Source organism: Epinephelus lanceolatus, chromosome 12, assembly GCF_041903045.1.
Source record: "Epinephelus lanceolatus isolate andai-2023 chromosome 12, ASM4190304v1, whole genome shotgun sequence".
Taxonomy (NCBI): domain Eukaryota; kingdom Metazoa; phylum Chordata; class Actinopteri; order Perciformes; family Serranidae; genus Epinephelus; species Epinephelus lanceolatus.
In genome coordinates, this window is record NC_135745.1 from 39,342,072 (window position 1) to 39,351,417 (window position 9,346).

Genomic DNA, 9,346 nt, shown 5'->3' on the forward strand with positions numbered 1-9,346 from the left:
TGAGTTTGTATTGCTTTCTTGCATATTTATTCAACAACCACCAATACCATCTCACCTTTGGTATATCCTGTTGTATAATGCTGCAGTAGATCAGTTAAATAACATAATTCTGTGGTTTGTGGTTAGTGATACTTTACAAGTTAGGAAATCACTCTAAAAGTATGTTTTCTTACAAACAAAACAAAAACACAAATATGGGTAAGTGCCACACAGCTGTTAAGCAATGACAGAGTAACATACTGTACTTCAGGGTTGTGTCTATGAGAAGTCTGTCAGATGCGATCTATGTCACATTTCAGGGAACGATAAAACATCCTCCTCTTCACTTGATTTTTGCATCTTCAGGCCACCAGTCTGGCACAGAGACCTCAAGTGTCACTGTGGTGTCGTCAGAAGATTTGAGCATCAAAGCCTCTTTGGCATGAGCTATGCGGATTACACCCAGACCCAGCTCTCCAACCCCTGCTCGGTGCTTCCCAGCTGGTTTGCCCGACTGCGTTTGCAGCGCGGCACCTTCCTCGAGGTCTTGGACTGGAGCTGACAGGCGCACTGGCATCAGGCGTTTCCGAATCACCCCAGTGTGATGAGTCCTGGCTGTGAGCTCCTGGCCAATGTAACAGCCCTTGCTAAAGCTGATACCCTGCATGTAGACGAGGTTCGACTCGAGTGGTAGTGCCACCCCGGGCGGAAGGTCCTTCACTCCCTCAGGAAGTCCTAGACAACAGTGACAGCAGAGGGAATAAACAAAACTTGTCAAAATGAGTCAAGAGCACATGTGCTGTGCGTACAATCCTAACTTGCCGTCCTATTTCTCTTTAAAACAAACTGCATATATTCTAACATACCTAGTGGTCTTACCTATTGCATAGCGATGTCTGTGATACTCCCCCGTGTCACCTTTCTGACATGATGCAATGACATCCAAGGGGTCAGTTTGATTGTCCAACACCAATCTCCAGCCCATGTCCTCAGTTCGAGGATCAGTCTCCCATACCAGAGCTTTGTCTGGGGAGGACAGCTCAGGTTTACTGGCCTTTTCACCTGCCTCCTTCTGCTTGGAAAGCACCGCCCACACCGAGAGTTCTGGACAGGGGTTTATGTTGACCTTTCTGCGGAGCTTGTACACCTTCAAATGTTTCAAGAGTGAGTCTTTAACTGTGCTGTCACACTCCAGGAAGACACCCTGTCCTGCATCAGCTTCTTTTAGTCTGAAAGGGAATGCAGCGATTTTAGTGCCTTGTGAAGAAGAAAATCAACCACAGTCAGTTAATGACTATATACTTTTATGATGACTCAGTCTGTCTGATCTACCTGCGTTAAAAGTATATTATGCAGATTTGATAGTTACAGTTTGTCAACAGAATTGTCAGCATAAGTAAAAGCCAACCCCAGATTCACTTTCATTTACTATACTTGTGTTATTTCAGGGCAGAGTCTACGATTTTTGTAGCTCGGAAGATGTGAATATCAACATACAGTTTTGTAACCTATTAATTTACAGGTGGGATAATCTGGCATCTCTTATTTTTCCAAGTTTAACAATTTGCCACAAATCTATCTCGGTGCTACAAGCCGGTAAGTACACAAATAAAGTAAATAAAATGAATCTGCAGCTGGATTTGAAGTCTAGTTAACCAGGCAGAGTTCACACCAAACATCTGGCATCAGTCACCTGAGAAAACTTCACTGGCAACTAAACTTTGTAAACATGTCCTTCAAATGTTCACCTTGCATTTTTTGACCAGCTTGGTTGTGCTCTCTATCAAAATAGAGGTTTAACTAAATTGCCTGAGCGTATTATGACTTTTTTTAGTCAAGGTTCATCACAAATAGCTGATCCAGCAATTTAAAACAACTCTTTGTTTTAGCGCCTTACAGAAATAGCATTTGTATACAAAAGGATCTCACTTCCTGTATTTGATGAAAGCTATTTCCTGTTGAAAAGTACGTCAGGTCAAGACATAACACAGGAAGGGTGATTCAAAGGAGAACACGAGGGACATCATTTCATAAGGTGGGGCACAACTGAGGACACACCTTCCCAGAGAATTCATAACAACTAAGACAAAGAGAGAAAATCTAGAGTTATGACTCTTAAAGGAATACTTAACCCACAAAGAACATTTGTACATGAGTAAGTCATGCTATGTCACCTTGAATTTGTGAAATAAAATTCTCAAATGCCTCCATGAGAATCAGTGAAGATATTGATTGATTGGGGACCGTGTTAAACAACAGCAAAACTATATCAAAACATCTGTTTACGAACTCTCACACAAATATTACTGCTGCGTTCCATTTACCTCAGACGCTGAAACTAACAAAGATGTCACACCCAAGTTGACTGCATTCCAGTACAAGTCAGACAACTAACATGTCATTAGCAGTATCAGTTCAAGCAAGGTGAGCTATTGTGAGCAATACCAGCTGAGAACAATGCATTACCCTGTATTTTGTGATGCAAACACTGTAGTGATATGTCCACAGTCAAATGTTGGAAGGTGCTGTGTTTAATTTAATGAGGCACAAATTAAAACGGACGTGTTAATAAACAGTGTGTGGCTACAGCTTTCACTACTGTTGAGAGAATGGACTGTTGATGTGCAGAGCTGCAGAACGGGATTTTGAGGTTGGAGTTGGTAATGTTCCTCTGACTTTCCACTCCAGAGGGCGTTTCAATTCAAATTTCCAACTGGTAACTCAGAAATTCTGACTTTCCGGTGCAAATGGAACGCACCACTAACTGCACACCCTTTCTAATTTGGAAGTACTCAGCATACGACTGGATAAGTGAGACGAGCTCTGTAAGAGTTTGTAAATGGATGTTTTGATATACAATAAATATATTTGCTTACAGCCATAGCACCCTGAGCACACCCAATGTCATCTGATCTCGGAAACTTAGGTCAGGCCAGGTCTATACTTGAATGAGAGACCGCCTGAGAATGCCCAGTGCTGTAAGCTTAGAGGCATGGTGTTGCAGTGGCTAGCACTGTCACCTCACAGAAAGAGGGTTCAGGGTTCGAACCCGCCAGCGTAGGTTTCCTCCAGGTGTGAATGTGAGCGGAAATGGTTATCTACCTGTATTGGTCAGCCCTGTGATAGTTTGGCGACCTGTGCATGGTGTTCATGCCTCTCGCCCAGTGTCTCCTGGGGTAGGCTCCAGACCCCCCACGACCATGTACCGGGATAAGCAGTTACTGATAATGAATGACTGAAAGTTTTGATACAGAGAGTAGGATCCCAACGTCAGCGGCAGGGAGCAACACAAAGCATCTGGGGACTTCTAGACTCACAAGTCAGTCTTTAGACGCTTTGCTTAACTAAAGACTGATGACTTTCTCCCTGATTTTGTGTTTAGATGGGCAGATACAATTTCAGAATTTAAAAAAAACTCCCTATGTTGCAGAACCAATAGTAAATCCGCAGGGTGGTCCTTCGGTGGCTCGCTGAACTCTTGTGTTCGTAAACATAGTCCGACTGCTTTAAAAGTTTTAAACAAAGTCGCTGTAAGTCCTTCATTTCCACAATCTTGTGGACTGAGCACACGTTTGATAAAACAGAGTTAAATCTCTCGGCATCCATTTTCAAGCTCTCTGTGTGTTTGTTTCCTTGCGGACGAGAAAAAGGGGAGCGCACATTTCCGGGAGAGCGGAGAGAGACCTTTTAAAAAATGCAAGAGGCGTTGCTTTGTTGCCGGCTGCTTTCTTTGGTGTGTTTAACACATTTTAGAAAGGAGTGTCCCCAGACTATCAGAAGGCGGAGATCTCTGATTGTCTGGTGGTGAGACTAGGGGACTTCAGGACACAGAAGCTCCAGTAAGGACTGTACTATTACACGTGGCTGAGTTTCTCTCTTATCCAGCTTGAAAACACGGTAAAATGTTGACAGTGTGTACAGTGATTTGTTTAGATGTTGTTACAGAAGAAGTCAACCCTACAAATCTGCAGAGGACACGATGACAGGACAGATTTAAATGTCAGATTTCAACTTATCGTTCTGTTCAAAAGCCAAATAACGAAAAGCCTGAGCTGCTTGTTGTGTGAGAGACACAAAGAGGGGAAGAGAAGGTCAAAGTTGTATTATTGCACTCTGATTTTGTTTCTAAAAGATAATTAAAAAGTTACTCCGAACACAAGCTTTACCCAAACAACTTGATCGCATCACTGCTTCCGAGTCTCTTGTAGGGAATGCTGCCTTTAGTCTTTGACCAATCCAGTCTTGTTTTGTCTCTGTTGAGGAAGCGTGTCCTAAAATTTGGACGATACATCTCACAATGCAGTGCGCCATGATGCCTATTCACTATAGGTTTGATGTTGTTAAACGTGGCCCCCAATCAATGAATCAATAAGTTCGCTGTTTTCTGTGGAGGTATACGAGCAAAAGTTTTCTTCACCAATTCAAGGTAACATGGCATGACTGACTGATACACAAATGGTCATGTTTTGGGTGAAGTGTTCCTTTAATACTTTTGTTTTTGTATCTAATGTGAAACAGGTCCAAATTGTACATAAGCTGACTGACCTCAGAGGTGGACTGTGTTTAATTTAGCTCAGTTTAAAGTGACTTGGACAGACTGGCTCTGCAGCTCAGTGACTCAGCTGTCACCACCACCAACTGCAGCTCAAGATAAGCAGCCCCACCCTGGTGTCTACTGACAACATGTACATTAACGAAGTGTTACTGTACCTGTACAACATGATGTCATACAGAGTCCTCCCCTGTACATTCAGCATGTGTGAGTACATGGCAGTGAGTCCAGGCTCCACCAGCAGCCCCATGTCGTTGGTTATAATCCCCTGAAGAAACGGGCTCGTGTCTTGTCCCTGGATTTTAAGCAACGTCCTGTGAGGAAGGTGGTAGCACACATACTGTCCGGGGACCTGTCTCTGGCTGTACCGTCGGACACGGACACCTGCTGGAGCTGTAACACCGGAGAGAAACGTTACGCACACAAACCGACCGCTGTATTTTGTGGCGGACGTGAACGCACCACGGGCGAAACACAGAACCCCCATGTTGTTCACTGTCACAGGAGTGTGCTACGTGTTTAGTTTAAGGGTCTACTCCGCCTATGACAGCAGCAAACGGCTACATAACACAGGACAGCGCTGTTGACTCGCACAGCATGGGCTCCATTTTTGATATCCCACAATGCACTGCTCCATAATAACGGAACTGCTCACGTGGGTGGTGCTCAGGCCACATCAGACATGGACAACACAGCCTCTCTCATGTAAGAGTGTTTGTTACTTTACTTTATGCTGTAAAGTTACACTAAGTCATGAGGTTTTAATTGAATATGATTAAACACAATCTCAATTTATCGATAATTTATTAATTTACTTATCACAATCCGTATGTTGGCCCCCACTGAAAAAATATAGGCCTGAACAGGTAACATCAAACAATACATGACATATCTCATTGCTTTTCCTTTTGAATGAACAACTTGGGTGGCACAATATGCAAAGATAATATTGCAATTATTTGACAGATATCGCCCGATAAATTATCAGCCGATAATGGGACATTTTTATAATCATGCATTATTTCGATGATCAAAATCATAGCCGATAAATAGCACCGATAATACGAAGCCAGACTGCTTTCATTGACATAACAAGGCAGTATTATCGTCGTGATATTTTTGCGTGGGTATCATTTTTTTTTTAATTATATAAGATATTAATATACCAAATAAAAATTAAACTTTAGGTAGCCTACTAGAGAAATATAATCAATTGCTTTTTCAGTCCATTACATACATTTTGCTGCAAAAAAAGGGGACATTTTCCTTTGGGGACATCATTTACAGTTGGAAAAAAGGTAATATATTGCAAAATATTTTGTTGCAATACTCAGCATATTGTAATATATTTAAAATCTCAATCATATTGTAACACTAGTCCATACCCATTGAGCGCACAGTTGCCCACGCACAGTTTCACATGGTGTGTGTTTGGGATACAGGTCATAGGAAATTGCAGACTGAATAGTCAACTGAACCCATTAAGAGGAGCAATGTATTCAGACAGAGTGTTTGTGAATTTGATAGTACGATTGCTTTATTGAAAGTACAGTAGCACCATTGCCAATAGTGGGATAGTTAGTGGGCTAAAACTGTACATTAGTAGTTGAGGTAGCACGTTGAAAGGCAGATAGTTAAAGTCATTGCCTTATAGAAGCTCAGTTTTAGTAAGTTTTCCAACTTTTGCCAAGAGGGAACTTTAGATATTGGTCCCTAGATTATGTTCACCCAGTTTCATGCAGATCGCTCAAACTTCCTAGGAAGAGATCCATTTGAAGTGTTTTTCAAAAAATTCAAAATGGCGGAAAATCTATATAAGCGGAAGTTATGGGTTCTTGAGGCAAATGTGTTCCTCATGAGGAGAGGCATCTCTGTGCAAAGTTTCATGTCTCTACGACATACGGGGCATGACATATGCCCATTCAAAGTTTGCAATTTCAGTCGGTTGCTATAGCGCCCCCTTTGGCCAATTGATGTAATATTGCTTCATTGGCATCCTCCCATGACCCTCTACCACTGTGCCAAATTTCACATGGATTGACCAAGTCAGTGAGGAGAAAAACGTGGAACAGACACACACACAGACAGAGTTTTCATAATTATATAGTAAGATCACTTAGGTATCGTGATAATATCATATCATGGACCCCTGACATTATAATTCTGTGGGAGACACTGAATGCTCATAATAATACACTCTACACACTATTTTTTGCACTTGCCACTGCAACGTCTTTGCAAAGCAACGCCTATAACACTGCAACATTCATCACAGTTTTTTAGGGAAAGCTGCCGTGGAATCTGGCGTCAGGCTGCAACAATCTACAAAACAGCCCGCAAATCCCAGGAGGGATGGCCTAATATTCTGATTAACTGTGCAGCCCAAAGAAACAACTGACTCAGTGGAGGTATTTAGTGAGAAAATATTTCCTGTATAAGAAGTTTTCTCATAACAACACATCATCTTAAATTGATTTTTTCATTTAGCTTTTTTTTTTTTTTTGCTTCTTACAACATACAAGAGAAGCTGTAAATGTAAAGTCATTAAAACAATAACCTTAAAAACAGACTCCCATAAGCTTTGACAACAGCCCCAAAGCTTGTAACTACTGTAGGTAACTATGACTATAACCACGATAAGTTAAGACCATGTGTAAACTGTATTAGCAGTAATGAAAGTTTATATAAGCACAGTAGCCTATGTAAGTAAATGTGGTCTTATTTGTTACTTCTAACCAGTGTGAGGTATTAAATCTTCCTCACTGAACTCATTATTCCTTATATGAAAAGCAAAACTGCTAATTTTCTAATTACACTGACAGAATGCTGAGCAGGCAGCATATGCAATGTCACGTGCCTTCCATCAAGGCTCTATAAACATTCACTGCTCAGTAAAACTCTTTAACAGATGGGAAAATACAAAAAACATAAGCACACACACACACACACACACACACACATATCTGTAGTTACCAAAGGAAATGTGTAACTCATTACCAGGTAAAAGGTTTTAAATGTACGAGCCTGTTTCTAACAAACCTGAGGTAAAGTAAATAATAAAGAGCCATCAAGTGAATCAAATGGTTTCTTCCAGGATGAGGGTGCTTGGCAAAAACCTCTTATTTAGGCTGTAGAAATACAGAAAAACCCAAAAGGAATACGGAGACGTAGCGTTTAAAAACACTTTGACCTGATGTCTTTCTCCAAAGCTTGGACAAACTCCCATTGTTCCCTCTCTTAATGGTTTGTTGATTAGCACCAGGTGTGGGTGCCCATTAGTATGTTCCAAAAACCTATACTGGCATGTAGATTGTTGTATGTGAATTAGGCTGCCTGTAACTACTGAAATACAGTGATCGTTTGAATGAGTATAGAGAAAATATAGTGATTTTTCAGAGATTTGTGGTCAGGTTTCTTTGTAATGTCCACACCTGGTGCCACTTATCCAATAATTAATAGATGCAAGAATGTTTTTTATCTCCATAAGTCAGTCTTGTGACACACATCCCCTAAACCTTATTTTGATAATACATGTATGTTAAATATATGCTTTTATTTTCTTATTACTGCAGCTTTTCCCTTTTTATGTTACTTTCCTATATTTAAGATAAGGAAATGCTGTGTGATTGTGTAGGTTGTAGAAATTATTTGCCTCTCCTGCACCAATGCTTTACTATATTACTACTACTATATTACAGTACAACTGTTTTTATTGCCGTTGACTGCCCCATAAGCTTCTTTTTACTTATACTTAAGACAAATTTGCTGTGGTCAGTAACAGAAGACATGTCTCATCCCAAGCATGAAATAAAATCTAATCAGTTTGTATAAAGAAGTCTTTTAGCAGCAGGACCAGAGTTTGGTATTGGAAGTGTTCTGATTTGCGTGAACAGATGAACAGTCCGTGTGAAGAGGCGGAGCGCATTGGCAGCAGTTCAGTCTTGGAACCCATTGGCTATAATCTCAAAGCAAGTTAGCGTTATATTAGCTTTTTTAAAATGTGTTTGCTTTCATATATCTGCAGAGATTTGCCAAAATGACCAGTGCACAGAGGAGTAAGTCTTGGCTCGCTTGCTGCAGCAGATCAGCCCAAAATATCGAGCAGTACAGGAATGAATCCTAAAATTCGTAAATGAATTAGCATTTTAGCAAGTCCAGTTCCCTCGTCTCAAAGTCAGTGTTTTTTTTTTAATAGGTTTTCGTTTAGATGCCTGAATTAAGGTCTGTGATTAACACAAGCTTAGAGTACTATTTGGACGGGATTAGTTTTACATAGGGATATGGACTATTGTCAGTCTACCACAGGATGTCTGTAATACAAGTGTCCGATTCGCACGGGACAAGAAATCTCCGTAATTCTACCAGAGATGGGAGTGGTAACTCAGTTTGCGCCCTGGCGTCACCTCCCTGTCGGCATGTGCGTGATATGCGTTGGTGGAGCAGGGCATAAAGCATCAGCGGAAGGATAATAATTAATGATTAGCCCAATGTGAAATATTGCCCATGATCAGGATTGTGTGTACACTACGTTTAGCAATATGTATGTATATTAGGCCTAGCTAACAGAACCAGAAGTCTCGTGGCTCTGAAAAGTGCTTTCTTCTCGACCTTTTTGATTGGTCTCCCACATAGGGCTATGCCATCATTAGAAGAGTGTCCACTATCACGACTGCTGACAACACTGAATGCTTCTTCAAACGCCTCCATCATTGAAAAAATGCAGAAAACTAGTTGTAAACGCGGAAAAATGGTTGAAAACAGGACGTGACAAAATATTTACATACATTTTTACAGAGGATCGCATTCACACGGGAT

At 41.0% G+C, this 9,346-nt stretch overlaps 1 protein-coding gene across 1 annotated transcript; it reads right to left on the minus strand.

Annotated features, from left to right (window-relative positions):
• Window positions 1-3: 3 nt before the first annotated feature.
• On the minus strand, window positions 4-5,160 carry iba57 (iron-sulfur cluster assembly factor IBA57). Its single transcript, XM_033651059.2, has 3 exons — window positions 4,690-5,160; window positions 859-1,208; window positions 4-714 (listed from the first exon to the last, which is right to left on the minus strand). Exons 1-3 carry the CDS (start codon window positions 5,016-5,018, stop codon window positions 323-325), a joined length of 1,071 nt encoding a protein of 356 aa, XP_033506950.1. The 5' UTR covers window positions 5,019-5,160; the 3' UTR covers window positions 4-322.
• Between the last annotated feature and the right edge of the window lie 4,186 nt (window positions 5,161-9,346).

Excerpts from the sequence above, each read along its gene's own strand:
- iba57 (XM_033651059.2), bottom strand. The coding sequence starts at position 5,018 with ATGGGGGTTCTGTGTTTCGCCCGTGGTGCGTTCACGTCCGCCACAAAA. Across the intron at positions 1,209-4,689 it reads TATGACATCATGTTGTACAG|ACTAAAAGAAGCTGATGCAG; the intron begins GTACAGTAACAC and ends ATTCCCTTTCAG. Across the intron at positions 715-858 it reads CAGACATCGCTATGCAATAG|GACTTCCTGAGGGAGTGAAG; the intron begins GTAAGACCACTA and ends ACTGTTGTCTAG.